Source organism: Terrapene carolina, unplaced genomic scaffold (genome assembly GCF_002925995.2).
Source record: "Terrapene carolina triunguis isolate 2854851 unplaced genomic scaffold, T_m_triunguis-2.0 Scaffold24, whole genome shotgun sequence".
In the NCBI taxonomy this organism is placed as follows: domain Eukaryota; kingdom Metazoa; phylum Chordata; order Testudines; family Emydidae; genus Terrapene; species Terrapene triunguis.
In genome coordinates this window covers 1,323,176-1,335,853 of record NW_020664375.1, presented here as the reverse complement: position 1 = coordinate 1,335,853, position 12,678 = coordinate 1,323,176, and the positions used below count along the sequence as shown (strand labels likewise).

General features: G+C 45.0%; 1 protein-coding gene across 9 annotated transcripts in view; it reads left to right on the top strand.

The window, feature by feature from the left end:
- The window catches only part of LOC113406280 (BCL-6 corepressor-like), a 123,232-nt gene that overhangs the window by 93,102 nt on the left and 17,452 nt on the right, over positions 1-12,678 (top strand). For 8 of the 9 annotated variants that reach the window (XM_026650094.1, XM_026650119.2, XM_026650102.2 and 5 more), the window contains 2 exons: positions 7,389-7,717; positions 8,304-8,573. In XM_026650094.1, coding sequence (XP_026505879.1) covers positions 7,389-7,717; positions 8,304-8,573 — 599 coding nt within the window. The remainder of the gene's footprint in view (positions 1-7,388; positions 7,718-8,303; positions 8,574-12,678) is intronic. The other variant, XM_026650114.2, reaches the window with a different exon arrangement.

The window sequence follows — 12,678 nt, the reverse complement described above, 5'->3', positions numbered from 1 at the left end:
TAGTTACCTCAGTCACTTGAGGAGGTATCGCTCCCACAAACCTAAGCAACTTAAAATCTCAGCTGCACTCAGATATCCTCAACATGCTTTGTGCTGTCTTGACTGGCATCCTGCAAACCCAAACCATGTGGCTGTTTCTGCTCACAGAGACTCCACATCTTCTCAGATAGCTCTTCCTTCTCCCTCCATCCCACTCTCAGAAAGAGAGGATAAGGCTCTCCTTCTTCTCCCTTTCAGGATTTGCAGATCAAAGGCTGTAAGCAGTCTCCTTCTCCCCCCACCCTCCCCAAAGCAAATTTAGTCTGTTTTTTTCTGAGGACTCCCCTAGATGTAACTAAGGCTTGGTTTACATGAGGAAATTAGGCCGATATAATTATGTTGCTCGGGGTTGGACTTTTCGCATCCCTGAGCGATGTAGTTAAACTGGCCTAACCTCCAGTGTAGACAGCGCTATGTCGACGGGAGAATTCTGCCATTGACCCAGCTACTTACTGCCTCTCAGGAGGCGGATTACCTACGCTGATGGGAGAATCCCTCCCATTGTCATTGGTAGAGTCTTCACAGAAGTGCTGCAGCGTTGCTGCAGTGTTTTAAATGTAGACAAGCTCTAATATTTGCCCCAGTTCTTGGAGGATAAAGAGGAGTTTCCCACCTGCTCTGAGCACTCTGAATCGGATGTCCCAGGTTGCTTGTTCACTAATAGACTCGGTTGATTTGATACATTTCACGCTCAAGATAGCCAAACCTGCAACTCAACCAACCCTCAGTCAGGACCCCATCAAGATGAGGCATAGGGAAAGCCGCTCCACTTGCCCCATACCAGAATCTCTTGAGAATTGCTGAGGCCAGGTGGGAAGTCCAGTCAATAAGGTCTCTAAAATGGTATCCAGTCCAATTGGATAAAGTTACCAAATTGTCCCAAAGATTATAGAACTACAATTCATAGAATATCAGGGTTGGAAGGGACCTCTTTTCCATCCTTCATCTCAGTCAGGATTGTTTGCAGGGGGGAAAGAAAAAGATCTTGATGGTAAATCGATGGGGCAGGTTTTGTTGGACTTGAAGATGGACAGCTGTCTTAGAAGAGTCAAAGCCTCTTCTCTATTACTTTGCGAGCTACCATGGTGTGTCTGGCACTGGCTCAGACAGACCTGTCCATCTTCTGCTCCTTCTTGTGCTTGCAGAAGAGGTCTTGTAGAACTTAAAAGAAGGGAGGCCAGACAGCTGGATTCTGTAATGTTGATGCTAGCTTTCCTTTGCAATGCCTGGTATGATATTGCCAGATCTTCTCTTCTCTTTAACATGTTGGCTCGAAGAAATATGTGGTTTTAGATGCTGATGCTATTTCCAGAGGCATCCTGGCACCCTTTGACAATGTGAAACAAGAATAAGCCCTTAATAGCACCTTAGACCTGATTTAAATTATGCCCGGCCCACCCATTCTCGAGAGACACTTAAGGGTTTTCAAGTCATTTTGCTGCAACTGCTACTTCCATCCCCACTGAACTGTAAATTCTTTGATTTGTTTTTCTCCATTTACCAGGGCTTGGAAATTCTTCCCCATCGTTCTCTAGATAGGCCTCTCCATGCACTGAAGTTGCATGAGGAGGAAGTCGGCCTTAGCTCTTCTGATCCAATAGTCCCCCAACTTTTCTCATGGTTCATAGATCTCAAGCAAGTTTATCTTCTATGTCCCTGTGACCCAGTGGCTTCTATGTGTTGCAGTGCTGGGGCAATTGCAATTGGGAACAAACATTATCAGCTCCAGGCAGTGCCCTTGGACATGTCATCCTCTCTTTGGGGATTTGTAATGGTGATGGCCATCTAGGGAGCTGGACTGAGACAACAGGGGCATCTAGATCTGCCACTACATGCACAACCTACTGGTGACTACTCAGTCATATTAAGTGACAATATGCTTGCCAAATTTGGTCCTGGAACATCTTAGATTAATAGAGAGTGACCAGAAGAGCTCCCTTGTCCGATCTCAAGACTCGTGCATTTGGGAGCCCTGTTCAAAATCAACCTGGGCCTCATGGTTTTGCCAGAGGAGAAATTTGACCAAATTTTACCCCACATGAAGCAATTCCCCAGTGCCTTCCAGTCAACAGCACACCAGTACTCTCAGCTGGTTGGCACCAGGTGGCCTATGGGGCAATTCCCCCTTCCTGATCAGGCACTGGAGCTTGCAGACTTAGGATATGGACTGTCTATTGACAGTCCCTCCAGGCACGAGTCCCTTTTAATGATGGTGTCCACTCCATTTTCTCTTCGGGGCGGACCTGTGCCAGAGCTATTAGCAATCTGCATGATGACCAATGCTGGCTTCTCAGGATAGGGAGTGCAGTTGGGTCCTAATGTGGCTGAGAGCAAGTGGTCTTCTCAGGAATCCCAGCACAGCGTTAGCCTCCTGGAGTTGCGGGCAGTGAGGAATGAAATAGACCTTGTCCCAAGAGTCCCTCTGGGAATTGCAGCCACTCATATGGAGGATAACCACAGAACCACTATGGTATATCACTGCCACCTAGGCAAGACAAAAAACAAAAGCCAGAATAGAGAGAACAGAAGGATTCTTCTGTATCTGGAATACCAGCATCTGCCCCTCAGTCATGTACATCCACAGCAAGTCCAATAGTCTGCCTGGCTCAGCAGTTCTAAGATGGATGCTAAACCAGTGACCGTTCAGTCAGATTACACAGAGGTGGTTCCTTCCGCAAGCAGACCCATTTGCAACTCAGTCCACCAAAAAGAGAACCAAATTCTGCTCCCAGCACTGGCGCCAACATAGGGTCAATGCCTGGTTATTCCCTTGTCTGGGTGTCTGAGGATATTCCTGTCCACTCTTTCCCCTCAAATTCAGAGTAGCCAGAAAGATCAGACAAGATGGAGGATTGATCACCCTTTGGTGGCCCTGTATTTCCCAGACTGATGAGCATGTCTGCTGTGGATACTGCCAATCTCTTGTGACCTTATTCACCAAGGCCCTTTAACTCATACAACTTGTAATAGTTCATGTGCTGATGTATAGATTTAGGATTTCAGTGATTATTAGTAGGAGGTTTGTGAAAAGTTAGAGTAGAACTTAGTCTTTATGTACTAACTATACTTTATTTGATCAGCACCTTATTGTTGCATTCAGCATCACTCAGTGGGAAGACCTTCTGTTCTTTGGTACCACTGCTTTTTCAGCCTCTGTCTCTTTTCCTTTCCCGTCCTCCCTTTCTGTGTTTCTCTCCCTCTTCCCCATCTCTGAGAGTCTTCTCTATTTCTTTATCTGCAGCAACTCTTAATTCCACCATCTTCCCACTGTATCCCCATTCAGTTTTATTCTCACCCCCATTAAAACAACTGGCGATTAAATAGTTAATGATGACACTGAAGGATGTTATTGGGCTTTACACATGTTACACCAATGAGACTATTTAGGGGAAGGAGAGTTTGCACCTCAGTTACTGTTTCAGGCTGTCTGCACATTCAGGAAGACACCACCACATCGGTTATGTGCTGTTCATGTTTGGAAGGTTTTCATAGCCAGGAAACCTAGAAACTTTGAATTTTTTTTTTTTTTTTTTTTTAAAGCATAGATTTTTGCATCCTATGGGCCAGTACAAGTACATCAGGTGGGCCAGATGTTTGACACACTTCTCCTAGAACATAGCTCTTGAGAGTAAATGGTTGACTTTTCTCAAATCCAGAAAGCCCAGTGCAAATTGAGCTTACATGGGTAACTGAAGGAAGACAAATCCCAAAAGAGATTCTGGGCATCCTACTAGATGGCTCTCCTAAGACTCTAGATTGAAGTGCAGGTCTCTGTCCTGGATGCCACGCATCCTCTCTATTCTAGTTCCAGCTTGCTTCATCCACATTTCCTTTTCTGAAAGCATCATCACTTCAGAGAGCCCTGATTTGAGGCCCTTGGGTATAGGGTGACCAGATGTCCCGATTTTATAGGGACAGTCCCGATATTTGGGGATTTTTCTTACATAGGCTCCTATCACCCCCCGACCCCGTCTCTATTTTTCACACTTACTATCTGGTCACCCTACTTGGGAACAGTGGAGCCTCAGTCATCGGATGACCCAGTAATTATAGGCTTATCAGCCTAACATTGAACCCGGACAGCATAATGGAGGGGCTGATACAAGATTTGTTTTAATAGAGAACTAAACAAGAGCAATGTAATTAATGCTAATCAACATAGGTTTATGCAAAACACATTGTTAGTTTGACAGGATATCTTTTTTTAGATGCGGTTACAAGGTTGGTTAATAAAGGTATTAGTGTTGATGCAATGGACTTAGCCTTCTGTAAGGCGTTCGACTTGATACCGCATGACATTTTGATTAGAAAAATATCCCAGAACAATATAAAATTAACATGGCATACATGGATTAAAAACTGGCTAGCTGATAGGTCTCAAAACGTAACTGTAAATGGGGAATCATCATTAGGGCCCTACCAAATTCACAGTCCATTTTGGTCAGTTTCATGGTCATAGAATTTAACAGTCGTAAATTTCATGATTTCAGCTATTTAAATCTGAAATTTCACAGTGTTGTAATTGTAGGGAGCTTGATCCAAAAAGGAGCTGTGGTGGTGGGGGCTTTGCGGTACTGCTACCCTTACTTTTGTGCTGCTGATGACGGTGGCGCTGCTTTCTGAGCTGGAGAGTGGTGTCTGCTGGCCGGCAGCCCAGCTCAGAAGGCAGAGCTGCCACCAGCAGCAGCGCAGAGTAAGGATGGCGTGGCATGGTATGGTATTGCCACCCTTACTTCTGTGCTGCTGCCTGTAGAGCTGGGGCTTCAGTCAGCAGCCGCCACTCTCCGGCCGCCCAGCTCTGAAGGCAGCGCAGAAGTAAGGGTGGCAATACCACAACCCCCCTAAAATAACCTTGCGACTCCTCCTCCCCCCCCCCCCCCCCCCCCCCCGCAACTCCCTTTTGGGTTAGGATGCCCAATTTGAGAAACACTGGTCTCCTCCTGTGAAATCTGTATAGTATAGGGTAAAAGCATACAAGACCAGATTTCATGGGGGGAGGCCAGATTTCACTGTCCGTGACGCGTTTTTCATGGCCATGAATTTGGTAGGGGCCTAATCATCATCCAGTGGGTCTGTTTCCAGTGGGGACCTTCAGGGATCGGTTCTAGGCCCTATGCTATTTAATGTTTTTATCAATGGCTCAGAAGAAAATATAAAATCATCACTGATAATGTTTGTAGATGACCCCAAAATTGGGGAAGGGGTAAATAATGAAGCAGACAGGTGGCTGATTCAGAACAGTCTGGATCACTTGGCAAACTGGGTGCAGGCAAACACCATGTGTTTTTAATATGGATAAATGTATCTAGGAACAAAGAACACAGGCCATACTTACAGGATGGGGGACTCTATCCTGGGAAGCAGTGACTGTGGAAAAAGATTTGGGGGTCGTGGGAGATACAGCTGAACATGAGCTCCCAGTGTGATGCCATGGCCAAAAGAGCTAATGCAGTCCTGGAATGCATAAACAGAAATCTTGAGTAGAATACAATACCTCTGTATTTGGCACTGGTGTGACCGCTGCTGGAATACTGTGTCCAGTTCTGGTGTTCACAGTTCGAGAAGGATGCTGATAAATTGGAGAGGGTTCAGAGAAGAGCCACAAGAATGATTAAAGGATTAGAAAACATGCCTTATAGTGATAGACTCAGAGCTCAATCTATTTAGTTTACTGAAGAGAAAGTTATGGGGTGACTTGATTACAGTCTGCAAGTACCTGCATGGGGAACAAACATTTAATAATGGGCTCTTCAGTCTAGCAGAGAAAGTTATAACACAATTCAATGGCTGGAAGGTGAAGCTAGGCAAATTCAGACTGAAAATAAAGTGTAAATTTTTAACCATGAGCGCAATTAACCATTGGAACAATTTTCCAAGGGTTGTGGTGGCTTCTCCATCACGGACAATTTTAAAATCAAGATTTGATGTTTTTCTAAAAGAGATGCTGTAGGGATTATTTGGGGGAAGTTCTGTGCCCGGTGCTATACAGTTGGTCAGACTAGATGATCACAATGGTCATTTCTGGTCTTAGAACCTGTGGATCTAGGAAGAAGAACTGCAATCTATCTCACTTCCCCTAGTGACTCAGAAAGTGGTTCAATATAATCTGACTGAAGTTTCCCTTCTTTGTAGCTATCAGGATGGGAAACTTTTGTCCCCTTTCATCAGACAGCTTTGCTTTTAATTTTTTTCCAAAGAAGGTGGTTCAGAAGTCAGCCCCAATTCTGTTTCTTAAAAGAAATTCAGATTTCTATTTAAAATTATCATGTTCTTTGCCCTCACTTTATCCTAGACCCCCTTGCATCCTAGAAAAATTACACACTTTACATGTGGTCAGGGCTGTGAAATTCTACTTCTGTAGAACTAAACCCTGGAGGAAGCCCAATGCTCTGGGAAATATAGAAGGGGTATAAAGCATCAAAATATTTTGTATGTAGAGAGTTTATTTAATTCATCCTCCAGTTTTACAAGACATCTAATTAAAGTAGTCTTGAAGATATAGTTGCTCACTCCACTAGGAATCCATCTACTTTGTAGGCAGAAAGTCACAGCAAGCCTATTTCAGAATTATTTGGAAAGCACTAAGAAATTGACCTGCTACTTTCTCCGTCCTTTGTCTTTGAGGATAGAGTCCTTTGAGTCTTCCCTCAATGCTCTCCTCCAATGACCCTCTCTGACTGCCAGATGCTTGGACTAGATGATGGGATGGATCGCTTGATAATTGTTCTGTTAGTTCCCTTTGAAGCATCTGGTATTGGCCACGGTCAGAAGGCAGGATACTGGGCTAGGTGGACCACTGGTCTGACCAAGTGTGGCCATTCTTATATTCTTTAACTAGAACACAGAATATCTTTCCCATCCCATATACCTCTTGCCTGCCACTTAAACTTGGAAAAGGCAGAAAAAAACAGCAGTTCCCAGCCTGAGGAAGAAGGTGAGTTCCCATTCAGATAAGACAATTACAGGTAAGGAAACTACTTTTGTCATTTACACGCACCAAACCAGGAAATTCACAGTTGAGACTTTCTGCTCCTTGTTTTGCCCACTGAGGCTAGAGGTTCCAGTGTGTAGGTTGCGTATCAGTGCACTGATAGGCCTCTGCAGTATCTAGGCACAATAGTAATAGAGAATTTTCTGTAGTAGTTTTATCAGACAATTACAACTACTTTAAATTTAGCAACTTGTGAGTTCACATATTTACATTTTGAATGTAGAACATTTAAAATATTAATGAATTGAAAATGTAATTGGTGAATCTCCTAAACAGGAAAGGAGTTAGTGTTAAGTGTTAACAATGCGTTTTCCTCTCAACACACCATGCAACATGTAATGCCTTTCCTCCCATTTAGGATTGCCTCTATTCATGGTCTCTCCGCCTGCGAAGAGCCTTTCATCCACCAATGCAAACAGCAAAAGGCAGACTCAGCCAAGCTGTACTCCAGCCTCGAGGTTGGCTGCCAAACAGCAGAAAATTAAAGAGAGCCGGAATACAGATGTGCTGTGCACAGATGAAGAGGAGGATTTCCAAGCTACATCCCTGCTGCAGAGATATTCTGAGTGTGAGAAGCCATCAGGGAAACGTCAGTGTAAAACAAAACACTTGGCACTACAGGAGAGGAGAAGGAGGTCATCCCTGACAGGGGATGACACCACAGATATTGAAAATGTTGAAGATAAGGTATCTTTATTTAGATTTAATCATCCACTAACCTCACAGAGTGTACAGCAGAGCCAGCTCACTCAAGCTAACACGTTATTGTGCTATGTAGCAATACAGGACACCCTCGCTGTAACGAACCCATTGGGATCCAAACCATTTGTTCATTAGAGCTAGGGGTTCGTTATAGTGAAAGAGTCCTGCCTCCGGGGCAGGAGGGCGGCTGACAGCTCCTCCAGCCCTGGGGCTGACAGCTCCTCCAGCTATGCTGTCAGCCCTTGCCACAGCGGTGGGGGGTCAAGGTGGGATCTAGGCATCGGGGTCGTTATAGACAAAGGGTCATTATTATGAAGGATGTTCTAGCGAAGGTGGACTGTAATTTTATTCAAACTCCTCCCCCTTTTTACTATTTGCATATTTTGAATTTGTTCTCTTAGTCTATCTGAGATAAAGCCTAGTGCGGACATAAAGACTGAGGAGTTGTAAACTTAGTAACAGTAGTAGATTTTTGTAATGAGAACAGAAATGTAATTCTTAAGTGGCAAAATATATTCCCATCAGTGTATTGTTAAAAAGGGGGGGAAAAATCCAATAATGATTTTGACAGGTCACAGTAACAAGAAGATTCAGAAAGCGACCAGAGCCTACTTCAGACTGTGACTCTTCACCAGCCAAATCATATGAGCAGAAGCTGTATGATCGCCTGCAGCAGACTTCCTCATTATTACCTGTCTCTCAGCCCTCGCAGTTGCAGATTGCAAGCACCCCTCAGGAGACCACCCCAAGTCGTCCCATGCCGCCTGAAGCACGAAGACTTATTGTCAATAAGAATGCTGGCGAAACTCTTCTGCAAAGGGCAGCTCGTCTGGGATATGAGGCAAGAATCCCTTTAAATATTCTGAATTGAGATGCGGGAGCTATTTGCTTTCTTTAATTTAAAAAAAAAAAAATCTTATTTGTACACAGGATTAAAGTCACTTTGTAATTCTAGTTTATGTAATCCTGGTGCACTGATGAGGTAGCTACAAACAGATTTGTAGTTTATGCATTTCTCGTCTTTTGGGGGGGGGGCGGTTATTTTTTTATTGTTTTTCATTAAAGCATCATTTAATTTGAATGTTTACAGTGATGGTGAGGAGCAAAAACTTGATAACTCTCTTGGTTTATAGTGTGTTCAATACCGGCCAAAATCTTTGGTGCTGTGCACCCTGAACTCTGGTTATAGCTGTTGGGAGTGGAGGGCGTGCAGTGTCTTGAGAACTGGACTCCTACCTAGGAAGGTTTTATAAGGGGTTGAAACGCCACCACTATATTGTCTGACACTGTATAAAATCACAAATTAACGTTCCGTGTGGTGTACGGAGAGCTTTAATGAGCTCTGGTTTTGCTTTCCTTTTATATTAAGGACATGTCATTTACAAAAGAAAATGGACAGTTTTGATATTTGAGCCTGAACATAATGTTTGGTGTGTCCACTTGCGTGTTTGGATATATTGCAGAAAGTGTTCTAAATATTTTTAGAGTTTGACCCTTCTCAGCATTAATACTGCTCTAAACAAACAGACCTGGCTTCTACAAAAATCAGTAGTTGCTGAATCCACCATCTCTGCTGTCTCAGAAACATGGTTTTATTTATTGGGGGAGGGGATATTTTGTAATATCCCAATCCTACGAAGTATTGCTGTGACAAAAGTGGTTCATCGTGAGTGTGATTACTGATTTTGATGGTATTTAGTCAGAGCAGGGATAAGGAGCTATAAAACTTGCCCTAGCTTTGAAAGAGGCAGTTAGGCCTGGGAGCTTGGGTTAGACAGAGGCCTGCTCCAGTTTTGAAGATTGAGTCAGCCTGGAAGTCAGGTTTCGGCAGAGGCCTGTCCAGCTTGAAAGATTTGCTCCAGCCCATAAAGATTTTGTCTTTTTGGAACCCCAGTTTAGGCAGAAGCCTGTTCCAACTTTGGAAGGCTGAATTTAGTCTGGAAAATTTTTGTTTAGCCTAGACCAGTGATTCTCAAACTTTTGTACTGATGACCCCTTTCATGTAGCAAGCCTGCGAGTGCAACCCCTCCCCCCCCCTTATAAATTAAAAAACCCTTTTAAATATATTTAACACCATTATAAATGCTGGATGGAAAGCGGGGTCTGGGGTGGGGGGCTGATAGTTCAGAACCCCCCATGTAATAACCTCGTGACCCTCTGAGGGGTCCCAACCCCCAGTTTGAGAACCCCTGGCCTAGACAAACACACATTCTAGTTCTGGGTTTTCTCACTCTAGCTAGGAGTTATATTATTATGCAGTTGCTGTGGGAATCTTTATAATTTGCATTATTTCTGTTCCCATGGGACCTGAAATTTAAACGTAGGGTTTCTTTTTAGTGCTCCAGAGTCTTTCTCCCTCTTGCTTCTTCACAGTAGCTGAGTATCTGACCCACAGTTTCCATGTCAGACTGCTGTGTGATGCTCATGTGCACTCCGAGTAGTCTCATTGATGCCAATGGGACTACACACAGTGCATAAGGTTAAGCACATGCATAAGTCGGGGTAGAATCAGGGCCTAAAACTCTCTCACATAGTAAGGTAAACAAGCTCTGGGCAGCGCTTATCTCAAGTGGCTCTTGGAAGCAGCGGCATCTCTTTCCACTCCCCCCCCCCCCCCCCCCCCCCCCCCCCGGGGGGGGGGGGCCCCGCCCCCCCCCGCCCCCCCCCCCCCCCCCCCCCGGGCTGCTACTCAGAGGTGAGGCCGGACGGCTCTGCTGTGCGCTGCCCCATCCGCAGGCACTGTCCCTGCAGCTCCCATTGGCCACAGTTTCTGGCCAATGGGAGCTGCGGGGGCGGCGCTTGGGGCGGGGTAGCATGTGGAGCAGAGCCCCCTAGCTGCCCCTACGCGTAGCAGCCAGAGGGGGGACGTGCTGCTGCTTCTGGAAGCCGCGTGGAGCGCCGGAGGGGGGCAAGCCCTAGGCCCCGCTCCCCAGCTGGAGCTCGAGGACCAGATTAAAACGGCTGGCGGGCAGGATCTGGCCTGCAGGCCGTAGTTTGCCCACCCCTGATCTAGAGAGCATATATCCAAGTATACTGAGAGAGCTCGGTGTAGCATTCTGTGAGACACCAGCAAATAACTCCAAATATAAATTTAAAAGACACTTCATCTGTCTCTCTAGGCAGGACTAGCTCTGTGCAAAGCAAGACAATGAGGCCCTTTTCAGCTTCCTCTCCACCTAGGACCAGGTCCTTCTATTGTAGTCCTTGCTCTGGGGCTGCATTTGCTGAAATAAATTATATGTGCATGCAGGGAGCCTTCAGTAGACATGTAGTTGAATGATGCATAGCATAGGTCTCAGAACCCCATTATGCTTATGTTGCTTCTAACTGTAATTTGCTCTTTGTATCTAGTGAAACAGTAGGAGAAAATCATTGGAAAATGGGAGTTTAGCTTCATCCAGAGAAATTACTGGAACTCTCTATTCAGTGTCCTTGTAGATAGAGGCTCTCAATTGTCGTTACTCATTCCCTTGCCAGTTCTGCACACCCACATGACATTGAAAGTGGGGAGGACTCCTTGGGGTTATAATGGTATGTCTACAGTGCGATGATAAACCCGTGGCACTGGATCTCCGAGCCTGGGTCAGCTGACTCGGGCTTGGGTTGCAGGGCTAAAAATAGCAGTGCAGTCGTTTGAACTCAGGCTGGAGCCCAGGCACTGAGACCCTCTTCCCCTCGTAGGGTCTCTGAGTCCAGGCTTCAGCCCAAACCCAAATGTCCAATTTTATAGCCCCACAGCCTGAGCTTCGCAAGCCCAATTCATCTGACCCAGGCCAGCCGTGGCCATGCAGTAGGTTTTTTTACTGAAGTGTAGACAAATCCAAATAATTCTGAAGAGGGTACAACACTGATGTCATGTTTTAAATGAAGGCAATGTATTTGACACTGCTTACAAGTCTTTGATAAAACTATTCTCTCCCTCTGCTTTCTTACCAGGTAAAAATGTGCTTTTGTCTCCCCTCTCCCCCAAAACCTTGCTATTCTGAATGATGATTTATAATCCTGCCATCAAACCCTGTTGTAGGTGGCTAGCGTAAAGAACATGCCTGGAATTTCAGAAAGTTTAGTGGTTTGTTTGGCAGTAAAGGGGTCTCTTTCTGCAATAGGGCAGAGTAGCACTGGAAGCTATAGAATCTCTACAAGCCCCCTACCCAGGCTGTCCATTTACTTGTCTTTAAATGAAGCCTTACTTTACCTCCTTGGCCATGTTTGAACGTTTTAAATTCTAATTCTTGTGTAGTACGGTGTAGATGACTATGACAGCGTCACTTTCCCTAGACTGGAGCATTTGTTTGTGAATATCCCTGTTTCAGCTTTTACACACACACTCACAAAGTAGTTAGTGATCAATCTGGCTTGCATCTATGCAGATGTGTAGCCTGGCTGCAGCCAATAGGGCTACGTAAGCAAGTAAGATGGAGTAGGCTTTGGCCCTGTATGTCTTTAGGGCCTGATCCAAAGCACATTGATGGGAGTCTTTCCATTGACTTCAAGGCGGTTTGGATCAGGCCCTTAGTTAACTAGGATATTAGTATTACAAGTACATTCTGTACGGGTCCATCAAATAAATATTTATTTAAATTACTTAAGTACAATTTTAAGCACACATTTCCCCCCCCCCCCCCGCCTATAGGGAGCATAAAGCTACACACTAAAGGCTTGCATACTGAATTGTTTTGAGCTCAAATGCTACTTTTCATTCTGCTTGGTGCTTTTAGTTAGTGTTTGTACCTGAAAGTTTTCAACAGTCTTCGCCCTAAGTCAATTCAGGATTACATCATGCCAGGAAAGGCAGTGGCATTAGGGAGACACCTGGTAGCTGATGAGGGGAGGGCAATAAATGCAGGAGGAGCCTGGGAGGAGAAGACTGAAATTCCCCTCAGGGACTCTACCCATTGTTTCAGTGGAGACCAGAGGATGGGGTTTGCCTCATTATGGATCATGCA